Below are 26358 nucleotides of genomic sequence, written 5' to 3'. Positions count from 1 at the left end.
ATGACATACACTGTCAATGTGCATTATATATTGAAAACCAGTCTCAGTTGAAGTGAAGGTGTGTGTCAGTCATGCAAGACAAGAACACATTTCCAGGTAACTTTACTTATTGGTTACTTTGCAGATGTATCTTATAAATATCCTATTGAAATAAATCAATATATTAGGACGTATTATAGACTAAGCTGCTCAATAGCTACTTATGTACAGAAATTACAGTGAGATCAACCATTACCAGCTGCAAAATGAAAAAAAGAATGCACAAATGCATGAGTAATTGTACTTTACCAAGTTAACCCTCAGGTACATTAAAGCAGCGAATGACTTTCATATATATATATATATGTATATATATATATATATATATATATATATATATATATATATATATATATATATATATATACACACACACATACAGGGTGGGGAAATAAAATTTACAATGAACATTTAGTTGTTTTTTCTCTGTAGGCACTACGTCAGTTGTTTTGAAACCAAACATATATTGATGTCATAATCATACCTCACACTATTATCCATACCTTTTCAGAAACTTTTGCCCATATGAATAATCAGGAAAGCAAATGTCAACGAGTGTGTGATTTGCTGAATGCACTCGTCACACCAAAGGAGATTTCAAAAATAGTTGGAGTGTCCATAAAGACTGTTTGTAATGTAAAGAAGAGAATGACTATGAGCAAAACTATTACGAGAAAGTCTGGAAGATACTATTAAAGAAGAATGGGAGAAGTTGTCACCCGAATATTTGAGGAACACTTGTGCAAGTTTCAGGAAGTGTCTGAGGGCAGTTATTGTGAAAGACGGAGGACACATAGAATAAAAACATTTTCTATTATGTCAATTTTCTTGTGGCAAATAAATTGTCATGACTTTCAATAAACTAATTGGTCATACACTGTCTTTCAATCCCTGCCTCAAAATATTGTAAATTTTGCTTCCCCACCCTGTACATATATACATATATATATATATATATATATATATATATATATATATACACACACACACACACACACACACATATATATATATATATATACACACACACACACACACACCAGCTTGGTGAAGGTGTGTATTGTATTGTATCAATTACATTCTTGCCAACAGACTTCTCTAATATATTGTGATATTAATAATAATAATAATAATAATAATAATAATCGCTCAGCCCACAATATACAGGCTATTCTGAAAAGGACTTGAATGACCAATATTATGTTCTGATGCTTCATACTTTTAATTATGTTTGTTTGTAACAGTAGTTATACCCTTTGATGTTTTTACTTTTGCTCAGATAAGAGATCTGAGTGCTTCCTCCAACACTGATATCAGGGATTAATCATTTCTTCTGGGGGAAATTTGCCTTCATTTTAATAGAAATGTAACATATTTGATCTGAAACCAAATATGTATAATACCACTTCTTGTATTTTAGCTGTCATAGTTGGACCTTCTTAATCCTTCTACTTTTATTTGATGTCTCTGTTGTGTTTGCAGTTGCCTGAAACACCCAGGATTATTGGAGTGAAAACAGTAGATGGGAGGTGAGGCTTAGTGACAGACTATGGATTTGAACACAAGCATAAGGACAGTCACATGTTCTGTCCAGTCAGGGGTATGTGTTGGCAACGCCTGCACACTGATTATGCACAGTATTCAGCATGTACGCACACTTTCACACACACGTATACATGCACACAGTGACAGGCTCACAAAATAACTCCAATAACTGTGATTGGACAGTTTTGTCTTATGAAAATGCTACAAAACAGGTCTGTTTAAGATGTCAATGAAGGGAGTGCTCCTGCAGAAAAAATGGAGAGGAAATGCTATTTGTAGTCCACAGCAGGAAATGACACCTACAGTTATGGTGCAGCAGCCAGATTCACACACACTCACACACACACACACACACACACACACACACACACACACACACTGACCATAGTGCATTTGTGCTGAGCTGGTGGGGCCGTCAGGTTGAATCTGTGTGAGGACAGCTGACTGGACATGCCTATTCATCTGCCAAAGAAAAGAGAGAGAAAAGGGATTCTAAAAGAAATGAGTTAAGCCCCTGGAGCAGCATGTGTGTCTGTGTGCATTAGTTTTCAGATCATCCAGTGGGCTTTCAGCGTTTATGGCATGAAAGCTGAAGAGGTGGAAAGAGATGGGTTCTTTTGTAGTCATGAGATAACAGCAAAAGTCACATGGCATGATGACATTACATGTATATTTGTTGGTCAGTGTTGGCTGATATGAACATACAGATCATGCCTGTTTTATATCACAGTATGTTTATATTTGATTAGGGTTCTATTTGTGATATAATTCTGTATTGTGCTAATTCCGTGTGCTAATACTGTTTACTTAAGTGTTGGATGATACTAATACTGATATTTAAAAGGACATCTAGGCAGATACTCATATTACTTTGTGTTTCTTTAGTTTGTTTTTGTTTTTTACCCCTCGGCCAACTTCGGGCCGAAGGGGTATTGTAATCATTTTGTCGTCCGTCCGTCTGTCTGTCCATTCCATTCAGTGACATAATTTCATTTTCTGTTGAATTCATTCATCTGCTCCACATTTATCCTGTGGATGCATCTGGAACAGTAGAATATTGAACACAGATGACCTCTGACCTCCTGCTTCCAGGTCACATGTCCTTGTACAGTTCTAATATTTGAGTACTTTCACATATAAATATGTATAAGTTTGACACAAAGACAATCTAATGTAAATTATAAGAACTTAAACACAATCTGACACTATATTTGACTGAGGGGGTTTAAATGTGTGCAGCATGTTATGTTATTTACATCCAACCCTTCATCACATTATCATTGAATGACCACATATTGAAACATACACATTTAATATGACAGATAAGTACATGGATACTGATACTGGTAAATATTGGCTAATATTGATGTCTGCCCAATGTATTGATGCATCCTTATTTATTAACCTAGAATTTTTTAGTTTTAGTTTTTACTTTAGGGTATATTGTATTTAAATTGTCAAATAAAAACACAAAATGTTTCAATGTTTTGTTGTTTAGAAAAGTTCAAAAGCACACATTACCATCTTTCATGTAATTTTCCTCTTGACTTGATAGATTTTGCCTTTTATGATTACCCGTCTTATTTCTTCAACTTTGACTCGCCCTCTAAACCCCACCTTGACATTGATCTCATGAAATTGCATTGTATGTCATGCCTGTTCTTATGGCATTTGGCATGTCATACGTACACATTTTCAACCTTTTGCATGTTATTCTGCGCCATTTCATTGTGTGTCAGTTGACCCCCAGATGTCCAGTTTACATAACCCTAACCCTAAACCCTAACCCCTAACCCCTAAACCCTAACCCTAACCCTAACCCCTAACCCCTAACACTAACCCCTAACAATAACCCCTAACCCTAACCCGTAACACTAACCCCTAACCCTAAACCCTAACCCTCAGTGCATGGTATTTGACACGGCGTGAACATACACATGGGAAGCTTATAATGCATACAGATAACACACCAATTAAAAGTGGCACATATATTTAGGCCAGTCATGATATCACGTTGCCATCCAGTGGCCTGACTTATCAGGTCCAGTACTTCCCCCAGTGGTCTGACTTATCAGGTGCACTGCTGCCCCCAGTGGTCTGACATATCAGGTGCACTACTGCCCCCAGTGGTCTGACTTATGAGGTTCACTACTGCCCCCAGTGGCCTGAGTTATCAGGTGCACTACTGCCCCCAGTGGCCTGACTTATCAGGTGCACTACTACCAGCCAGTGGTCTGACTTATAAGGTGCACTACTGCCACCCAGCGGTCTGACTTATCAGGTGCACTACTGCCCCCAGTGGCCTGACTTATCATGTCCACTACTGCCCCCAGTGGCCTGACTTATCAGGTGCACTACTACCTCCAGTGGTCTTACTTATCAGGTGCACTATTGCCACCCAGTGGTCTGACTTATCAGGTGCACTACTGCTCCCAGTGGTCTGACTTATCAGGTGCACTACTTCCACCCAGTGGCCTGACTTATCAGGTCCACTACTGCCTCCAGTGGTGTGACTTATCAGGTGCACTACTTCCACCCAGTGATCTGACTTATCAGGTGTACTAACTGCCCCCAGTAGCCTGACTTATCAGGTGTACTAACTGCCCCCAGTAGCCTGACTTATCAGGTGTACTAACTGCCCCTAGTAGCCGGACTTATCAGGTGCACTACTGCCACCCAGTGGTCTGACTTATCTGGTGCACTACTGCCACCCAGCGGTCTGATGTATCAGGTGCACTACTGCCACCCAGCAGTCTGCCTTATCTGGTGCACTACTGCCACCCAGTGGTCTGACTTATCAGGTGCACTACTGCCACCCAGTGGTCTGACTTATCAGGTGCACTACTGCCACCCAGTGGTCTGACTTATCAGGTGCACTACTGTCACCCAGCGGTCTGATTTATCAGGTGCACTACTGCCACCCAGTGGTCTGACTTATCAGGTGCACTACTGCCACCCAGCGGTCTGACTTATCTGGTGCACTACTGCCACCCAGTGGTCTGATGTATCAGGTGCACTACTGCCACCCAGTGGTCTGACTTATCAGGTGCACTACTGTCACCCAGCGGTCTGATTTATCAGGTGCACTACTGTCACCCAGTGGTCTGACTTATCAGGTGCACTACTGCCACCCAGCGGTCTGATTTATCAGGTGCACTGCTGCCCCCAGCCGTCTGACTTATCAGGTGCACTACTGCCACCCAGCAGTCTGACTTATCTGGTGCACTAGTACCACCCAGTGGTCTGACTTATCAGGTGCGCTACTGCCCCCAGTGGCCTGACCTATCAGGTGCACTACTGCCACCTAGTGGTTTGACTTATCAGTGCATGCCAAAGTTTTTGGACAGACGGACAGACAGAGGGATGACTAACTGATGACAATCCCCTGTGGCCCATGTGGCTGAGGGTAAAAAAGTGAAAACTGGATTTGAGTGGGTTTTTTTTTGGTTTTTTTTTCATTGTTTTTTTTTTTTGAATGTTAAAGAGCTCATTTTGCTTAATTTAACTGATTGTAAAATTAGAACTGATCACCAAATCAGAGACTACGGATGTGTTTTTGTCTTAAAACTGTCTGTTTTTTCCAATTTTTACTTATTATCAGAATATAACCTTCAAAAAAATGATTTGATGTTTAAGAGGATGAATATTGAGCATGTTTACATGATGACAGTTGTGGCTGTATGGCCCTTCTCATACCGACCAAATGCCCAAATACCAGTAATGCCACATGTATCTTGTATTATGGAGTCTAAGTATGATACTGCAGATTCAGATCTATACCAGACACTAAGCACCCAGGCCTCTTTGACAAAGGCATAAGCTCTTACTGGAGAGGCGGCTAACTCCACACTAATGGCCCGTTTATTCCCATCTGTTGCCCTCAGCTCTGACTTTATCCCCATTGTGTTAAGTCATTACGTTCGCCTTAACCTTAACCCCTTAATTGCCACCCTCCAGTTTCTCTTGCACCCCCCCCCCTCCTGGAGACAGTGTGTCATATAGGCCATGCACTAATCTGATGGCGTCTGCCTACAAAAAACACCTGCCACATCCAGAAAAACCATCCTAAACCTCCACATACACCAACCACAGCAATGTGAGAGGATCAGCAGCACATATGAGCATGAGAAGACATGCACTGGACAGATGCGACTGTGGATACACGGATAATTAGACTGACAGCCTCATCCCTGGAAAACCGTAGCAGAGCCAGCCTCTGTCCAGCCTTTATATATATGTATGTGCATCTAGTTTTCCCCTCACATTCAAAGACTGACAAGACAAACAAGAGTTGTCTTTTGTCCTCCTTTCTTTGCCCAGGCATGTATTCGAAGACAGTGACATGGAGGCCCAGGACTCTTTGCTTTAACAATAACTCTCTCGACCCCCCAATGAGGGGTGGAGTTCCAGACATGAGGCGATGTGACAGTTCTGGTGCGGTTGACACAATGACAGGTTTTTCTCTTTACCGCCTGGCTGGTTTTATGCCACAGAGTACTTTCTTTCACTTCAACACAAGTGTAGTCATGTTTGCCTTAGGAACCAACTAAACAAACAAAAGGCTGCAGTATGTTTGAAGGATTCACCAAAAAGGTTTTATTCACATGTATCAGAAGTGCATAAGCCACAGAAACCCAAACCAATGCCTTTGTCAGATTTACCTCATGATGGTTGAGGATTATTAGATGGATGGATGGATAGATAAACTTCATTGTCTATTATGAGTGACATAAATTCTTCTTCTTCAGGCTCGTAAAAAAAACAACAACAAAAAAAAAAAAACACTAAAGACAAACATTGAAAACAAAAACGTTAAAAACAACATTCAAGTACAATCATGCTAAAAAGGAGGAAGGGCCTGTTAAAATCAGCCGTTGTGTGGTTTGTGTAGAAAGAGTATCTTTACAAATGACACACAGCTTTTTTTATGAGGAATTATTTAAAATTCTTTTGCTAAAATCCTTTACAATCCTGCACCAGCATTATCCAAAATTTAGAGGTTTGTCTATCTCTGCTTATAGGCGTTTTTTTTTTTGTTTGTTTTGTTTTTTTTCATGTTCGTGCATAATGGATTATTGATCGTGAATTAGAGTAGACTGCCCCTCAGGGTTCATCCTGGTCAGCCAGGAATGAATACAATTCTTCATGCTTCACCTCACACACTCAATTTAGGGATAGGAACCCAAGGACATACACACATACGTGTGAGTTGAGACACTGACCCACAGCCAATATTCACCAGACTATGTCTATGTACTGACAAGCATTGAACGTCGACAAAGGGACAAAGGGTTTTCCACTGTGTGTCTGTGGCAAATGCATGTAATGGGCTGTTTCTGCTCTTAGTGACAGAGTTGTACTTGTGAGCAACTTCTGCTGTTTGCATGTATGGGCATGTATGGACACTCATTTGCATAATCAGTTTCACATCTTTCCAGTTCATTTTCTTTTTCTGTTGTTTGTCATTTAACTCCATTGGCATGAAGTTTTCAAGGAACATTGTTTTTTCGGCTTTATTCAAACTTGAATAGTCCTTTGGTCCGCTTATTTGATTCGGATAGAATGTGGACAGATTTTGTCGAATTTTTTTATTTGGTTCGATCACATTGTCATTGCACGTTTTTCTAGTCGACCAAACTTTATGAAACAGAAGCATGTGATGAACTGTGCTGGCATTGGACAGGAAAGTTGTTGTTGGGATGACTCAGGGACAGTGGGTGTTGATGAAAAGGTGAAAAGAAACATGGAGGTCCTATGTGACCGTGGACCACATGTCCATGAGACATTCAGTGTCCGCATTGGTCCACGTCCATCCACGGCTCACGGCTGTTAGCTCTGACTACCCAGGCTCGGCTCGGCTACTTCCTGTTTTGTTGATTACCCACTAGTGATGTCCCAATCTGGATTTTTTTGCTTCCAATCCGATTTTTTTAGGATTAGTTTTGTTGATACTGATCTGATACCTATCCGATACCAACTTTTTACAATAAATTTTTATTTAAATCTGGAGTCACTATTTATAGGTTATTATTGTATTATTTTACTGTAGATCCCAGTTGGTCTGAATGTAGAACCGGAACTAAAACAACATCGACAGCTTTGACTCTTAATAACTTTAGTATCATTTTTGCTCTTTCCACATTCATACTGTGGACAAATTAGACCCCTTGACCAGTTTTGGCCTGTGGGCTGTATGTTTACCACTGCAGTAACCGGTCTATGCAAAGGTCTGTCCAGGTATTATATGGGGGTGCGTTCCGTGCCATACGTTAGTGATGTGCACATCTGTGGGTCATTCACAGGTCAGGTTGGGTCGGGTCAAATAATTCCACAAAAGCCCCACGGGTTGAAAAAAACTCGACTGGTGCATCACTACCGGACCTTAAAGTTAAAGTGAAACCTATAGACGTTTTACTAATTCCTCTAAGCATGATGTGCAGCTAATTTTCCTTTCCACTACTGTACCTTTGGAAACATTAATTTGAGTAAGCAGGAGGTGTGTTTACCCCCCCATCCCAGAACCAGGTCCGGATCGGCCCGATCTTGTGACTAAATCCAATCCCATCTTCTAAAAAATGCCAGATTGGCAGCCAATACCAATCTTTGGATCGGATTGGGACATCCCTATTACCCACAATGCCACACAGCTACAGTGGCTAGTCAAGCACAAATAGGCTTATAGTTCCCTGGTTTGTTTTGGCTGGAGACCGGTTGTATTCACAGCAGGAGTGAACCGGCCCAGAGTCCGTTTGGAGACGCACCCAGACCACCTAGAGGATGTGCTCTTGGTCTGCTTGTTTGGTTTGAATCAGAGTTCGCGTGTTTGTATTCACACCTAAAAAAAGTCCAGACTTTCCAGGGAAATGAACTCTGGTCTGTTTTTGAAGGGACCAAACAAAGTAGGTGTGAATGCACCCTTACTTTCAGATAAATACAGTGTGGCTTTTCACGATGCTGTGCTTTAGCTTTTACAGCTCCAAACTTGAGGCTCATGGACAGTCAATGTTTAAAGGCTGATAGAATGATTATATTTTTACATCTTCATCACCCTGATTCTGCCTCAAAGTCAGTGTTTCCAGTTTAGAAACCAGGCATTAGCCTTTTGCCACTTTGGCTGGCACCAGTAGTTTGTAAAATGTGCAGCTGGTAAAAACTAATTGACCTAACTAATTTATTGGTCTCTTCCTCTTCCAAACTGCAAAATACATTGTCTTTAAAGCCAAGTGTGTAAGATTTATAGGGTTTAAGAGGATCTAATGTTAAACATTACTGCTTCACTTTATTCAATATATTATTTTAATTATGTTTTCATTAGTGTGTAATAACAAAAAATGAGAATTGTTTTGCATTTGTTCCCTTATAACGAACAGTGTTAAACTCCCGCCCCATGGGACCTAACTTCAGAAAAAATATTAGCAGCGGGCAATGGCCAGAGATTCTGTTTGAATTGTATCATCATTGACATATATGATATTTGTCGATCTAAAACATAATTTTACAGTCCAAGAAAGTTGTGGCAAAGATAGTAAAGAAATATCTTGTTAAGGGCGAAGCAGCTCAATGGACTGCATCTCTTGTTGTACATGATAATCATGAACACCAAAATGGCTGTTACATCTGCATATTTTACCTCATTTTTAAAAGAGAGGTGATTAAGACACTATTAAGTATTAAAGTAAGTGAATATGATCCGTTGCAAGCAAAATGTGGGCCGAAACAGAAATGTCAGTGTTGCTACCTCTGTGTCTTTCTGTTGATGTATTTTCAGTCTCATACTTGGACAGTTTTACAGCAAACTGACTTTATACTTAAAACATACCTTTTAAAATGACAAATATATGTCTAAGTAATGATATAATGTAAAGGGTTTAGGGTCCCATGGGGCCCAGCCGAAAGGGGTTGGACTTGGGCTCTGTCTGCATTCACTGAATTAAGGTGTATTATTGTCATCCATTAAAGCTATACATACCGATGTGGCATTTCTCACAGCACTTAGTAAAAGTTTGAACATGAACAACCCGCCTCCCTCCAAAGCCCCGCCCACTTCCCCCTGCCTGAGCTCTGATGCTGCCCTCCTCTCACCAGCTGTGGTGGAAGCGGAGGTCTGGTCCACTTCGGTGTGTCTGCAGACCCCTCCCTCAGCAATCAGACACCTGCCCCGGGCTCGCGAGCCCTGTTTCATCAGTAGACCCTGTATTTAAGGGTCTGGTCTGTGCAAAGCTGGGTCTGTGTCTTCACTGCAGTGCCCAGGCGATGGGTGCGCGCACTGTGAACGTGCGGCCTCCACAGATTTTCTGTGGACATTTGAGGTTTCATAGTCCATACATTTATCATCCTACATCATCCTACACTGTGTGACACCAAGTACATGTACGTGTATGAGTCCCGTGGTCATAAAAGCTGACCTTTGAGCAGACCTGTCTGTGGAGTCCAGTACACCAGACTTCTGACTTTTATCTCCATCCTTCATTCATTGGACTCCTGTTTGTTCCTCTTAGTTGTTGTTTCTGTTAATAAATCCGTTTTTTGCCTTCCACATGTGCATTTGAGTTTATCCATACACATCCTTAGACAGGAGACTGTGGTCAGTGACAGGAGGGGCAGCGCGAGTGAAGTGTCAGATTCAGAGGTACCCATATTGGATGTGGAGAAGGCGATAATGGATCAGATGCTGGACGGCCATAATTAATGATTGACAGGAGGCTCAGCCAGGTTCAGCCAATGATTTCATTCGGACCGAATAAAATGATTGGTCAGAATTTGATCAGAAGTATGAGCAATATATGAGAATTAAACATTTTTGAGTTTCAATACCTGGTTGATTTCTTTTACATTTTAGTTTGACACACACTTATTAGGAGCATTTTAAGATGACAAAAGAAAAGTGTAAAAATGCCACATCATACAGTATAGCTTTAAGAGTGTCTACCACAGTTAATATCCCCTTAAATAAAATGTTCAGAGCAAACAAGCACAAAGTGGCACTTCACCACTTAATGTAACCAAATCACCACACTCTGAACCTTTAAGGATTGAATAATTTGTTGATTGAATCATGTTTAATGACCTTCAAAAACTAATTTTCATTTCCTTTTCTGTTTTCAGGTTCTCTTGCAAGAAAAGAATGCAACTTGGTGAAGGAGACCATTTCTAAAAACATCCATGGGCACTAAAGCAGTGATGGTTTGCACATTTTTTAATTGTATTTTGAGAACTTACTAATTTTTTAAATTCTAACCTTTACATAATTAGTAGATTTATTACACGGCTGTGATTTCTGACATACCAATACTACAGAAACGTAATGGAGATAGAAGAGAAAGAGGATGTAACACAGAAATGCACAGCTACTATAAAGGCAGAGGATGATGGGAGTTCTGGCCATTCCTGTGGGGTGTGCGGTCGCAGCTTTCCTCTGCTCAGCTCTTTGTCTCAGCACATGCGGAGACACACCAGGGAGAAGCCATACAAGTGCCCGTATTGTGAACACAGGACAGCTCAGAAGGGCACCTTGAAGGCTCACATCCGAAGCCATAAACTCGGCCTCTTCACCCATAATCTGAGCGACAAGGAGGGCGATGGAGATCAAAAGCAGAAAGAAAAGGGTCAGACACGTGACACTCCAGGAATTGTCAGTGTGTCTGACAAAGCACATACTATCAATGGGAAAGTGAAGAAGAAAGGAAGCAAGAAGAAATTGAAGGGTAAAGATGTTGAGGTCAGTGATGGAGCTAGTGACAGACCCTTCACCTCCAGTGTTTGTAGCCAGGTTTTCCCTCAGGTATTGCTCCTTAAATCCCATATGAAAAAGCACCGGAACTCCCAGGACCATGGCTGCCGGATGTGTGGACGCCGCTTCCGCCAAGCTTGGTTTCTCCAGAGCCATATGCGTATCCATCGAGTTAAAGCCCAGCTGAAGGGCAGCAAAGTCAACGAGCTGCCTGCTTCTATCAATGGGGTTCCTCAAGACCCAGCTTCGCTCATCAATGAAGATTGCCTCTATGAGCTCTGTGCCAGCTGTGGGAACTTCTTCTATGATCGTAAGACTTTACGAGCACATGAAAAGATCCATCAGCTTAACCGCAGCCACAGTCAGTCACAGAATCCAGCTCAAAAAGATGGTGAGACTTCTGACTTGGACACTGCTAAAAGGCATTTTTTTGAAAGGCTAAACCTCGAATGTGCTGGACAAAAGGAAACTCATGACCAACAAAGCCTGGGCAGGCGAATTCCAGAGCTGGATCCAGTTTGTAGTTACCAGGCATGGCAGCTAGCCACAAGAGGACGTCTAGCAGAGGCTACAGAGAAATGTTTGGGATGGGAGGAGCGACTAGCAGATGCTGAGGTCGCCTACGATACAGAGAAGGGCGAGTACATTCCCCTAAAGCAAGACAAGAAGAGAAAACCAAACGACACATCCAGCATAAAGAAGAAGAAGGATGATACAAGCCTTTATCACACCACAAACACTAAAAGTGGAGATAAGAGGATCTGTAAGGATCGGATTCTGTTGAATGGACTTGGTCAAGCATTCTATGAGGCGCTGCAGATGAAGAAAGGCAAAGGTGTTAACGACTCGCTCAAACAGATGAGCTTCAGAAACCAAGACCAGGAAGGTAAACCACACACTCAGTGCTTCACCACAGGACCGCCAGTCAGGCTTAGAATGTGGACATTTGCTTTCATTGTTGTGTATTTTACTTCAAACAATCGACAAAGCCCTCTGATTGACTTTCCCTTATGTCTGACTTACAATATCAGGTCATTGAAAATTCAGGTGTAACTAATGTTTGGGTGAATTGGGTGGAAACGTGAAGTACTTTAATTTTGTAACATTATAAAAGGGAGACCTCTTGTGTATTTTCAGTGAAACTATAGCAGCTGTGACTAAAGCTGTGAAAAGAATTCAAGGCATCATATTTTTTTTTTTTATCTCTTACAACAGTGGTTCTCATACTTTTTTACAGTGGAGTATCCCCTGAAATATATGTTTTTATCCAAGAATCCAAGTATTGAAAAAATTAAGCTAAATGAGTTCCTGTGCCAAAGGTGTCTGTTTATATTTTCAAAACTTTGGAAACAAACAATAAATATTTAACTGTAATATATATAAAAAATTACAAATTTCTATAAGCACATTTTGTGCACAAACATAAACTGAAAAGTACCCTCTCTCATTGATAGGAAAAATAAATAAAAAGAAAATAAAAAAAAGATGACTGACAATAAAACTAACCCTGCCAATGACATGTACGTATTACTGCATATGAACTGTGAGTCTTTTGAACATTTTAGTGACAAACATGGGCTTGTGTTTTATTAACCATTTTTAACATTCTTGGTGATAAGGTGGCAACTGCAGTTCTCAAGTTATCTAAGCTTTTCGTAATGTTTCTCAAGAGGAGTGAAATTCATAAAGTGTCCTCTTCTAAATGTCCTCAGCCTTACCAATGTGACATGGGTTTTGTACTGGGGTGTTGCTGGAGATGAGCTGGTGCTGTTAGCTAATGTGTCCCTGTAGAAAAAGCACAGTGGCTGCGGTGGGTTAGAGCTGGTGGACATAGATACCATCATGACATATTCCTCAATATAATGGCAAAACTTGGGTGGTTCTGCCCTGGCCTCCTCTGATGCTTGGTGTGTGTTGTTGTCTGCAACATCGCCACTTTGCTTTAACCCACTGGTTCTCATTCTTTTTCTGTGGGCCCCTTTAGAGGCCCATAAACCTCCAGGCCCCCTTTGGGGGACCATAAACCTCCAGGCCCCCTTTGGAGGACCATAAACCTCCAGTCCCCCTTTGGAGGGCCATAAACCTCCAGTACCCCCTTTGGAGGACCGTAAACCGCCAGTCCCCTCTTTGGAGGGCCATAAACCTCCAGTCCCCCCTCAACCCCAACAACACTGTACCAGTAGTTCAATTATGACTTTTATTGACAGAAACATCAATATTATATCAATATTTTTTGCTTTTTCTTGATTTTTTTTTTGTTCAAATAAAAAATAACTTAGATTTTTTGCTTGAATAATATAAATAAACTCACCCAGACTGCTCCGAGACAAAATCTGTCCACATAAAAATAGTAAATGTCCAATTATGTCCAACTATGACAATACAGTTCCTTTTTTTAGTCCAACAAACCCATGTTGGTTCCACAGATGAACATGTGACCAATATCAGTGGGTCAATGAGCCCGTTTCCATTGGACATCTGAGAACATTAAAGTCCAAACTGGTCCAAAACATAAACATGTGTGTCCATGTGTCTTTTCCAGTCCAGTCTTTGTCCATTGTCCAAACCTAAACTCTTTGTCTAGTCTAGTGACAGATCACCATGGCAGTAGATTGTTTTGGTGGACGTCCATAAAATGAGTCCAGGGTGCTCCAACCATCAAACATTAGTTCCACCTGATACATGTTCTAACCTGAAGAACAAAAAAATACCCAGGACTGATCCCATGACCCCCCTGGAAAGACTTCACACCCCCCCTAGGGGACCCACCCCACAGTTTCACCAGCACTGGTCTAACCACAAGTCCATAGTTTTAACTGACACTCACTTGACAAGTGACAATGAATGAAATATGATGTAGTTCATGTTGGGTCAAAGTACTGTGCCACTGGGGGTAAGCAGGCCTCAGAGTTTTTAAGAATGTTGAAATGATATAAGGTCAGGAGTGTCAATTTTATTATATGAATGCATTTATTGTGTTTTGTATTTCAGCATTAATTCTCATTATTTATTTTGTATTCGGTATGTGATGACTTATTTAATGTATTTTTCAAAAAAATTTCAAGTACCCCCTGGGCTTCTTCCAAATACCCATGGGGGTATGCATACCCCCATTTAAGAAAGACTGTTTCACGGTGTCATAATAACAAAAAAATGAAAGAATGTAGTGCATGAAATTGGCTGTCGCCAGAGAGAATGATCAAAGAATGTTGTGTTTTTATGATGTGCCAAAACACCTGTCAGACGGTTTGTCCCTTTGTCACATTACACTTAAAAATACATTTTCTCTCCTATTTCCAGTCAAATCAAAACTTGTTTGGCATGTTGTTATAAATTTTTGTTTTATTTGTATTCAGTGTTATAGAAAACATATATATAGCACAGAAAGAAACAGGTGCAAAAGAAACTAGTGGTCAAGACAAATTAATTTATAAGAGGTATCTATTTGATTACAAAAATCTGAGCACCATTAGCACTACATCCTATTTTTAGGGTCATGTTGTCAAGTTCCTCCCCTGGACATACAACCAGAGGCCGTGCCATTGTTCCTTAACCATATCAGAGGTCAGTTCAGTCGTTAAAATATGTCAGATTCAAGAGTTTCCACAGTTCCTGCCTCACCTTGTGCACAGGAGTCTGTGCCTCTCTCCAACATTTTAGAATCAGTCTGGCACAAGTTCTTAAACCTGATATTAATACTTTGAATTCAAATATGGCCAACAGTGATGTGACACTTGTATCCCAGAGGAGAGACAATTCATTTTCCAATCATTCATTGTATCCAAAACACAGGTTGCTGTAATTTCTATATTGTGGATGTGAGGACAGTGAATTAATCATTTGTTTATTTTACAATCTCTGTACTCCATCTACACAGATAAATCAGTCCAAAAATCTGTGGAAAATTAAGACGTTAAGCTTCTCCCAGAAATGCGATGATTATACACCTTAAGACTAAACTTGGTATTTATTGGAACTGTTGTTTCAGTTGTGAGTGCTGTGGTTGTCATCGTCTTATGAAGTTCTTTTATCTTGGATAACATGGATTTGATACTCAGTGCTGTCTTGTCATTGTCTTTGGATTTTGGTTCTTAAATGCTGTTAATATTGTTAATCTGTCATCTGTTTACTGCTTTTTCTGTTTGGCCTACAGATAAAAACCCATACCTATGTGAGCACTGTGATTTCTGCACTGTTGACGCCTCCCTACTCAGGTCCCACCTGCAGAGGCAGCACCAGGACTTCCTTTCCAGGACTCCCTGTAGCAAACAAAACATTAGTGGTTCCAAAGCCTCCAGATACATGGACTACCTCAGGAACAGGAGCGTTTTGCTGAGTCAGTCATATTGGAATCCTTACACATATCAACCTGGCCTGGTTTCAGCAGAGACAAACATTAAGAAAGAAATATCAAATGATCAAACAGAGGTCAAAGGGCAGGGACGTACGACCAGTGATGTTGGTACTCTCCTCAATCTGTCTGCACTGTCTAGTACAGATGGAGACAATACAGCAAATGATCGTGTTAAAACAGAAGGCCTGGTGAAACATCAGTGTCCGTACTGCTCTCACATGACCAACTACCCAGAAGTTCTGTGGGTCCATCAACGCGTTGCGCACAAGGTGGACAGCAGCAGCTCCATGGCGCCCAAGTGGGCCCCCTGTTCCAACAGCCTCAAGGGTTTGAAGGCTGGTTCTGCCCAGTGGAGACGCACAGGACCTCCACCGTTCCTTGAAGGCAAGGACTGTCCCACTTTACCTGCTCCAAGAACTCACCGAACAAAGCCACCAAGTACCACAACCAATAGCAGCAACAGCAGCAAGCACTTAGCACCTAAGACCCACTCAGCTGTCCCAAAGTCCAAGCAAAGCACTCACTCCAAGGACCTCCGCTCTTTGGATGGAACACATTCTAGCATGAGGGTGGGACTCCAACCTCATAGTAAATCTGGAGAACAGATTGGAGCAGCAGAAGGAGGGAGCAAAGGCTCCAGAGTCCACGCTCCTTCATCAAGCAGCAGGAGTTTCTTCAACTCTCCATCTGCAAGCAGTCCCAAACTCAGAGGACACTGGGCTACAGTGGAAGGAAACTTCCCACCTGAGGGCTTAGGTTTTATGTTAGCCAGGAACCACAGTGGCCCTTCGTCTGCTGTGGCTGCATCCAGACTCCAGGCCCACAGAAAGACCTGTGACTCCTCTGCAGGTCCCAAAGGCTCTGATCTCTGGCCAAACATGAACATGTGGGGTGTGCATGGGGGCAAAGCATATTTAGACTCACTCCTTTTTGCTCAGGGAAAAAATGAATCGACAGCAGAAACGCCAATGGACATTAATATTTTAAATCTCCTGAAGAACTACAGTCCACATGATCTGACCACTCTGTACCAGCACTGGGGATTTGTCGATCCGAGGCTTGATCCACAAGGTAAGGACACACTTTATCTCCGTATTTTCAACTAAATTCCTGAATATTGTATACTGACCACTTCTTGTAATCAAATTCAGGTTGACCTTTATATTAAAAGGTATACATATTCACCATTAACCTTTGTCTAGGGTTGCAATGGTAACCTTGCATTTTTATTCAAAAAGTGCAGATTCCTTCTTTTTGTATTTTTTTTTTTTTAAAGGAAGACTTATACATACTTCCATTAAACTTTTTTTGAAGCTTTATTAAGAACGTTTTTGAATGAGAACTTTTTTTTTCCCTGGTTGAACACTCATATACATACTTTTGCAACTCCGACATAGAGCACATTTTAGAAGCTCATTGAATTAGTCTGCTCTTTTCACTTCTACATGTTTTGTTTTCTTTACATATAGTACATCTCAGAGATATCAGTCCAGGCACAGCACATCTGTTTGTCTACCTGTAGTTGGATGTAAGACATTCTACAACACTGACAGATTCACTAGTTTAGCATCAGCTGAAAGTCCCATTATATTTGTACAAGTCTCCTTATATTTGTACAAGTCCCATTATATTTGTAAAAATCCCATTATATTTGTAAAAGTACCATTATATTTCTAAAAGTCCCACTATATTTATAAAAATCCCATTATATTTCTAAAAGTCCCATTATATTTGTAAAAGTGCCAATATATTTCTAAAAGTCCCAATATATTTGTAAAAGTCCCCTATATATTTGTACAAGTGCCATTATGGATGTAAAAGTCTCATTATATTTGTACAAGTGCTATTACATTTGTACAAGTGCTATTACATTTTTAAAAGTGCCATTATATTTCTAAAAATCCCAGTATGATTGTAAAAGTCCCATTATATTTGTGCAAGTCCCATTATATTTGTAAAAGTCCCACAATATTTATAAAAGTCCCATTATATTTCTAAAAATCCCATTATATTTGTAAAGTGCTATTATATATCTAAAAGTCCCATATGATTGTAAATTATATTTAAGTCCCATTATATTTGTCAAAGTCCCATTATATTTGAACAAGTGCCATTATATTTGTAAAAGCACCATTATATTTCTAAAAGTGCCATTATATTTGTAAAAGTCCCATTATATTTCAAAAAGTCCCACTATATTTGTAAAAGTACCATTATATTTGTAAAAAGTCCCATTATATTTGTACAAGTGCCATTATATTTGTAAAAGTTCCATTATATTTGTAAAAGTCCCATTATATTTGTACAAGTGCCATTATATTTGTAAAAGTCCCACTATATTTCAAAAAGTCCCACTATATTTGTAAAAGTACCATTATATTTTCAAAAAGGACCATTATATTTGTAAAAAGTCCCATTATATTTGTACAAGTGCCATTATATTTGTAAAAGTCCCACTATATTTGTAAAAGTCCCAGCATATTTGTAAAAGTCCCATTATTTCTAAAAGTCCCACTATATTTGTAAAAGTCCCATTATATTTCTAAATATGCCATTATATTTGTAAAAGTCCCATTATATTTCACAAGTGCCATTGTATTTGTAAGTCTCATTGTATTTGTGCAAGAGCTATTATATTTGTAAAAGTCCCATTATATTTGTACAAGTGCCATTATATTTGTAAAAGTACCATTATATTTGTAAAGGTCCCATTATATTTGTAAAAGTCCCATTATATTTGTAAAAGTATCATTATATTTGTAAAAGTACCATTATATTTGTGAAAGTATTATTATATTTGTAAAAGTATCATGCCTCATGCAGAACAAAATGACCCCATTCTCATCTACACAGGGTTATATTGTAGCTTATTCATTAAAAACTGGTAGTAAATGGGTAGTTTCAACTGGCCAGTGCACAGAGTCTGGGAATTAGTATCAGAACTAAAGGAGTCAGAGTGTTGTACTCCAGTTTGGCATTCTGCAACTGCTGGGCCATGTCAAACTTACATTTGTACCATCATCATGCAGAGTTTAGGAGGCTGTTGAGGAGGAACTATGGATGACCTCATAGTGGCACAATATGGTCATGCAGACTAATGTATTGAAAACAGTGCTTCATAAAGGCTGGAGGCTAATAGGGTGATAATATTTATGTTAAAAAGCAACTGCTTAATGGTGAATATGTGTAATTGAATCTAAAGTTTTACCATGAAGTTTAAATTCTTTGGAAGAGACTCAGGATAAGTAACCATGCAACCTGATGAAAGACTGATGAAACCTGATGAAAGTCAAACACCTGAAACATGACCAACATTTATCAAACGCTGTCTAATGCTTTTTGATTTCACAGTGATATTGCAGTTGAATGGAAATTTTGGAAATGAAGTCCATTCTTCCTCTGAAGCTTCCAAGCAAGTATGTTTTCCTTTCTATTGTTACTGTGAGTCAGAGTCTGGGGGAGGGGTGCAACTGCACAATTAAAAACTATATTCCAGTGTTCTAAATATACATATATATACATATATATACATATACAGTGTTTGAGCCAGTTGCCATAGTTGACCAAGTTAAAATTAGATATTTTTTGACAATTTGATAAAGTTTTAAAGTTTTATTCATGGCATTACTTCAAGAAGCTGTACCCAGGGCTTCTCCCTTACTTTCTGATCTGTCGCACACTTTGTGATGCCACTGTCAATGCAACAGGCAACTTAAACATTGTAGAAGAGATCTTTGATTTTACATGGAGGCAGCTACATGTGTGTTTACATTTCCTCATTTGATGTGAAAGACTGGTGTTATACTTCCTGACCAGCTGGGTCAGTGTGTCAGCAGCTTCAGTAGTGTCAATAGTGTCAGCAGCTTCAGTAGTGTCAGCAGCTTCAGTAATGTCAGCAGCTTCAGTAATTTCAGTACCTTCAGTAGTGTCAGCAGCTTCAGTAGTGTCAGTAGCTTCAGGACTGTCGGTAGTGTTAGCAGCTTCAGTAGTGTCAGCAGCTTCAGTAGTGTCAGCAGCTTCAGTAATGTCAGCAGCTTCAGTAGTGTCAGTAGCTTCAGGACTGTCGGTAGTGTCAGCAGCTTCAATAGTGTCAGTAGTGTCAGCAGCTTCAGTAATGTCAGCAGCTTCCGTAGTGTCAGTACCTCCAGTAGTGTCAGCAGCTTCAGTAGTGTCAGTACCTTTAGTAGTGTCAGCAGCTTCAGTAGTGTAAGTAGTGTCATTAAAGTCAGTAGTGTCAGTAGTGTCAGCAGCTTCAATAGTGTCAGTAGTGTCAGCAGCTTCAGTAGTGTCAGTAGTGTCAGCAGCTTCAGTAGTGTCAGTAGCTTCAGGACTGTTGGTAGTGTCAGCAGCTTCCGTAGTATCAATAATGTCAGCAGCTTCAGTTGTGTCAGTAATGTCAGAAGCTTCTGTAGTGTCAATAGGGTAAGTAGTGTCATTAGTGTCAGCAGCTTCATTAGTGTTAGCAGCTTCAGCAACTTCAGTAGTGTCAGTGACTTCAGTAGTGTCAGCAGCTTCAGGAGTATCAGCAGCTTCAGTAGTGTCAGCAGCTTCAGTAGCATCAGTAGTGTCAGCAGCGTCAGCAGCTTCAGTAGTGTCAGTAGTGTCAGCAGCTTCAGTAGTGTCAGCAGCTTCAGTAGCATCAATAGTGTCAGTAGTGTCAGTAGTGTCAGCAGCTTCCACAACTTCAGTAGCGTCAGTAGCTTCAGTACTGTCAGCAGCTTCAGTTGTATCAGCAGCTTCAGTAGTGTCAGTAATGTCAGTAGCTTCAGTAGTGTCAGCAGTTTTAGTAGTGTCAGCAGCTTCAGATGTGTCAGCAGCTTCAGTAGTGTCAGCAGCTTCAATAGTGTCAGTGGTGTCAGCAGCTTGATTAGTATCATTAGTGTCAGGCAGCTTCAGTAGTGTCAGCAGCTTCAGTTGTATCAGCAGCTTCAGTAGTGTCAGCAGCTTCAGTTGTGTCAGCAGCTTCAGTAGTGTCAGTAGCTTCAGTAGTGTCAGCAGCTTCAGTAGCATCAGTAGTGTCAGCAGCTTCCACAACTTCAGTAGCGTCAGTAGCTTCAGTACTGTCAGCAGCTTCAGTTGTATCAGCAGCTTCAGTAGTGTCAGTAGTGTCAGTAGCTTCAGTAGTGTCAGCAGCTTCAGATGTGTCAGCAGCTTCAGTAGTGTCAGTAGTGTCAGCAGCTTCAATAGTGTCAGTGGTGTCAGCAGCTTGATTAGTTTCAGTAGTGTCAGGCAGCTTCAGTAGTGTCAGTAGTGTCAACAGCTTTAGTAGCTTCAGTAGTGTTAGTACCTTCAGGAGTGTCAGTAGTGTCAGTAGGTTCAGTATTGTCAGTAGCTTCAGTAGTGTCAGCAGTGTCAGTAGTGTCAGTTGTGTAAGTAGTGTCAGTAGCTTCAGTAGCGTCAGTAGCGTCAGCAGTGTCTGTAGTGTCAGTAGTGTAAGTAGTGTCAGCAGCTTCAGCAGCTTCAGTTATGTCAGTAGCTTCAGTAGTGTCAGCAGCTTCAGTAGCATCAGTAGTTTCAGTAGTGTCAGCAGCTTCAGCGACGTCAGTCATGTCAGTAGTGTCAGCAGCTTCAATTGTGTCAGCAGCTTCAGTAGTGTCAGCAGCTTCAGTAGTGCAAGTAGTGTCAGCAGCTTCAGTAGTATCAGTAGCTTCAGGACTGTCGGTAGTGTCAGCAGCTTCAGTAGTGTCAATAGTGTCAGTAGCTTCAGTAGTGTCAGTAGTGTCAGCAGCTTCAGTTGTGTCAGCAGTTTCAGTAGTCAGTAATGTCAGCAGCTTCAGCAACTTCAGTAGTGTCAGTAGCTTCAGTAGTGCAAGTAGTGTCAGCAGCTTCAGTAGTATCAGTAGCTTCAGGACTGTCGGTAGTGTCAGTAGCTTCAGTAGTGTCAGTAGTGTCAGTAGCTTCAGTAATGTCAGCAGCTTCAGTAGGTTCAGTAGTGTCAGCAGCTTCAGTTGTATCAGCAGCTTCAGTAGTGTCAGCAGCTTCAGTAGTGTCAGCAGCGTCAGTAGTGTCAGCACCTTCAGTTGTATCAGCAGCTTCAGTAGTGTCAGTAGTGTCAGCAGCTTCAGTTGTGTCATTAGCTTCAGTAGTGTCAGCAGCTTCAGCAACTTCAGTAGTGTCAGTAGCTTCAGTAGTGACAGGAGCTTCAGTAGTGACAGTAGTGTCAGTAATGTCAGCAGCTTCTGCAACTTCAGTAGCGTCAGTAGCTTCAGTCTTGTCAGCAGCTTCAGTTGTATCAGCAGCTTCAGTAGTGTCATTAGTGTCAGCAGCTTCAGTAGTGTCAGTAGCTTCAGTAGTGTCAGTAGCTTCATTAGTGTCAGTAACTTCAGTAGTGTCACTAGTCTCAGCAGTGTCAGTAGGGTCAGTGGTGTTAGCAGTTTCATTAGTGTCAGTAGTGTAAATAGTGTCAGCAGCTTCAGTAGTGTCAGTACCTTCAGTAGTGTCAGTCGCTTCAGTAGTGTCAGTAGCTTCAGGAGTGTCAGTAATGTCAGCAGCTTCAATAGTGTCAGTAGCTTCAGTAGTGTCAGTAGTTTCAGCAGCTTCAGCAACTTCATTAGGGTCAGTAGCTTCAAATGTCAGCAGCTTCAGTAGCATCAGTCGTGTCAGCAGTTTCAGCAACTTCAGTCATGTCAGTAGTGTCAGCAGCTTCAGTAGTGTCAGCAACTTCAGTATTGTCAGTAGTGTCAGCAGCTTCAGTAGGGTCAGTGGTGTCAGCAGTTTCAATAGTGTCAGTAGTGTAAATAGTGTCAGCAGCTTCAGTAGTGTCAGTAGCTTCAGGAATGTCAGTAATGTCAGCAGCTTCAGTAGTGTCAGTAGTGTCAGCAGCTTCAGTCGTGTCAGTAGCTTCAGTAGTGTCAGCACCTTCAGTAACTTCAGTAGTGTCAGTAGTGTCAGTAACTTCAGTAGTGTCAGCAGCTTCAGTAGCATCAGTCTTGTCAGCAGTTTCAGCAACTTCAGTCATGTCAGTAGTGTCAGCAGCTTCAATTGTGTCAGCAGCTTCAGTAGTGTCAGCACCTTCAGCAACTTCAGTAGTGTCAGCAGCTTCAGTAGTGTCAGTAGTGTCAGCAGCTTCAGTAGTGTCAGGAGTGTCAGTAACTTCAGCAGCTTCAGTAATGTCAATAGCTTCAGGAGTGTCAGTAGTGTCAGTAGCTTCAGTAGGGTCAGTGGTGTCAGCAGCTTCATTAGTGTCAGTAGTGTCAGTAACTTCAGTAGTGTCAGTCGCTTTGGTAGTGTCAGCAGCTTCAGTAGTGTCAGTAGCTTCAGTAGTGTCAGTAGTGTCAGCAGCTTCAGCAACTTCAGTGTTTTCAGTAGCTTCAGGAGTGTCAGTAATGTCAGCAGCTTCAGTAGTGTCAGTAGTGTTAACAGCTTCAGCAGCGTCAGTAGCTTCAGGAGTGTCAGTAGCTTCAGTAGTGTCAGCAGCGTCAATAGCATCAGCAGTGTCAGTAGTGTCAGCAGTGTCAGTAGCATCAATAGGGTCAGTGGTGTCAGCAGTTTCATTAGTGTCAGTAGTGTAAATAATGTCAGCAGCTTCAGCAGCTTCAGCAGTGTCAGTAGCTTCAGTAGTGTCAGCAGCTTCAGTAGTGTCAGTAGCCTCAGTAACTTCAGTAGTGTCAGCAGCTTCAGTGGTGTCAGTAGTGTCAGCAGCTTCAGTCTTGTCAGTGGTGTCAGCAGCTTCATTAGTGTCAGTATTGTCAACAGCTTCAGTAGTGTCAGCCGCTTCAGTAGTGTCAGTAGTGTAATTAGTGTTAGCAGCTTCAGCAGCGTCAGTAGCCTCAGGAGTGTCAGTAGTGTCAGTAGCTTCAGTAGCTTTATTAGTGTCAGTAGCTTCATTAGTGTCAGCAGTGTCATTAGCGTCAGTAGCATCAGCAGTGTCAGTGGTGTCAGCAGTGTCAGTAGCTTCAGTAGTGTCAGTAACTTCAGTAGTGTCAGCTTTAGTTGTGTCAGTTGTGTCAGCAGCTTCATTAGTGTCAGTAGTGCAAATAATGTCAGCAGCTTCAGGAGTTTCAGTATTGTCAGTAGCTTCAGTAGTGTCCATAGTGTCAGCAGCTTCAGTAGTGTCAGTGGCTTCAGTAGTGTCAGCAGCGTCAGTAGCTTCAGTAGTGTCAGCAGCTTCAGCAACTTCAGTAGTGTCAGCAGCTTCAGTAGTGTAAGTAGTGTCAGTAGCTTCAGTAGTGTCTGTAGTGCCAGTAGTGTCAGCAGCTTCAGCAACTTCAGTAGTGTCAACAGCTTCAGTAGTGTCAGTAGTGTCAGCAGCTTAAGTAGTGTTAGTGTCAGCAACTTCAGTAATGTCAGTTGCTTCAGGAGTGTCAGTAGTGTCTGTAGCTTCAGTAGTGTCAGCAGTGTCAGTAGCGTCAGCAGCGTCAGTCACGTTAGCAGTGTCATTAGTGTCAGTAGTGTCAGCAGCTTCAGTTGTGTCAGCAGCTTCAGTAGTGTCAGCAGCTTCAGTTGTGTCAGTAGTGTCTGCAGCTTAAGTTGTGTCAGCAGCTTCAGTAGTGTCAGCAGCTTCAGCAACTTTAGTAGTGTCAGTAGTATCAGTAGCTTCAGTAGTGTCAGCCACTTCAGTAGTGTGAGCAGCTTCAATAGTATCAGTAGTGTCAGCAGCTTTAGCAGCTTCAGTAGTGTCGGTAGCTTCAGTAGTGTCAGCAGTGTCAGTAGTTTCAGTAGCTTCAGTATTGTCAGCAGCTTCAGTAGTGTCAGTAGCTTCAGGAGTGTCAGTAGTGTTAGCAGTGTCAGTAGTGTCAGCGGCTTTCAGTTATGTCAGTAGCTTCAGGAGTGTCAGTAGTGTCAGCAGCTTCAGTAGTGTCAGTAGCTTCAGTAGTGTCAGCAGCTTCAGCAACTTCAGTCACGGTTCGAACCCTCATGGTACGCCCCTCACGGAACACCCCTCACGGTTCGTCCCTCAGGGTTCACCCCTCACGGTTGGACCCTCGCGGTACGCCCCTTGCAGTTCACCCCTTGCGGTTCGCCCCTCGTGGTTCGCCCCTTAACAAAGCAGAAGCATGTGTGTTTCCATTAGACTGTGTCATATTAGTCAGAATCTGGACTAGACTGTGACCTACATTAAAGACAGTGGTTGCATATGGAGGCACCAGCAGCAGGTGCACCTGTAGACCACATCCATCTGCACGGACTGTGTGAGTGTGTGTGTGTGTGTGTGAACGTAAGAATAAATAAGACTAATTTCCATGGTTGATTACGTCGACTAAATCCACTAGTTTAATTAGTTTAGTAATAATAACTATTGATGGGCTAATAGGACCATTTTTATCATGCTAACATGTCAGACCTTTAATGTTTAACACTTATGTAATGACCGTTCATGTACAGACTGACTGCAGGTGTTTGACTCATCTACTGTGTCTCTTTGTGTTACAGGTGAACAGCCGGTCCACTTCCTCAGGGTCTCTTCATAAAGGATCTTGAATAACGCCATGTTCCTGTGGGCTTCGGCTCATATAATACTGTGGAACAAAGACGCCTGCTGTTCTTTAAAGGAACCAGCCATAACTCCTTGAGAACAGAGGACCACAATATGCACAATATATGCAATGCACTGAGGTGGACATTGACTCTTTTGTCATATGGTTGTTTAATTTGAAGTGTTATGCATGCTTTATTTGTTAAGGGTATAGACATGTTTGTTACAACATGAGATACATTTAATAGAAATGAGGCAGAATTGTTTAATGTAGGAGAATAATAGAAAGATTGTAGGGAAAAAAAAAACAGCCAAACTTGAAATTAAATAATTAGAGCAGCAACACTAGGAAGGAGCAGTATGTTGAGTAAAGGCCAACAGATGATGGTTGATCATGATCAAAATACGTAAGAAAGCCTTGAAACACCAAACCCTGCAGGAAGACACGATGAATATTCACAAGTAGACCAAGACGTAACCTTTGACCTATTTATTTACAGGACAGCTGTGTTGAAACAGGTCCTCCTTCTAACCCTAACCCACAGACACTGAAGAATGGGATCCATTCCCATTCTTCAGTATCTGCACTCATAAGTACTAACAGAACCAAACACCAGAGGCACATCCAACTTGTGGGACCAGTAATCTTCTGTTTCTGTGTCTTGTTCTTCTTCTTCTTCTTCTTCTTCTTCTTCTTCTTCTATTATTATTTGGTCCAGATGCCGCAGACAGACCACTACATACTCAACTACTGTTTGTCATCCTTTGGATTCTATCTAATATGACCACTCACTAAACTGAGATGGAATAAATGTTGGTGTCAGTGACAGATGGACGTCAAACACTGGCTTCAGGCTCATCCACAGGTATCAAACATGTGGCCCCAGGGCCAAAACCAGCCCCCCAAAGGGTCCAGACCAGCCCATGGGATGAATGTTTGAAATGCAAAAGTTACACTGAAGATATTAAATCAAGTATGTTTTAGGGCAGTTTTAGTTCAGGTTCCACACACAGTCCAATGTGATCTGACGTGGGTCAGAACCACTAAAATAAGATCAGAATAATCTATAAATAATGACAACTAAAAATGTTTCTTTGTTTTAGTGTGGAAAAAAAGTAAAATTACATGAACATGTTTACATTTTCAGACTATCCTTTCACAAAAATTGTGAATAACCTGAACAAAAATGAACAATTAGGGTCAGCTCTACTAAAGGTTTACGTGGATAAAAATGTGCAAACTCATCACACACACACAAAAAAAATTGTCCAAAC

The 26358-nt window shown here is 41.2% G+C and overlaps 1 protein-coding gene across 4 annotated transcripts in view; it reads left to right on the top strand.

Moving 5' to 3' along the window:
* The window catches only part of LOC115428793 (zinc finger protein 516-like), a 46268-nt gene extending 20786 nt beyond the window's left edge, over window positions 1-25482 (top strand). For 2 of the 4 annotated variants that reach the window (XM_030148012.1, XM_030148014.1), the window contains exons 2-5: window positions 10690-12200; window positions 15468-16739; window positions 19020-19084; window positions 25041-25482. In XM_030148012.1, coding sequence (XP_030003872.1) covers window positions 10889-12200; window positions 15468-16739; window positions 19020-19084; window positions 25041-25088 — 2697 coding nt within the window. In that variant the 5' untranslated portion in view covers window positions 10690-10888 and the 3' untranslated portion in view covers window positions 25089-25482. Of the gene's footprint in view, window positions 1-3082; window positions 3087-10689; window positions 12201-15467; window positions 16740-19019; window positions 19085-25040 lie in introns of all 4 variants that reach the window. The other 2 variants (XM_030148015.1, XM_030148016.1) reach the window with 2 other exon arrangements.
* The last annotated feature ends 876 nt before the right edge of the window (window positions 25483-26358 follow it).

Source organism: Sphaeramia orbicularis, chromosome 11, assembly GCF_902148855.1.
Source record: "Sphaeramia orbicularis chromosome 11, fSphaOr1.1, whole genome shotgun sequence".
NCBI lineage: Eukaryota > Metazoa > Chordata > Actinopteri > Kurtiformes > Apogonidae > Sphaeramia > Sphaeramia orbicularis.
Note: the sequence above shows the minus strand (reverse complement) of the source record. Positions and strands in the feature narration are given on the sequence as shown.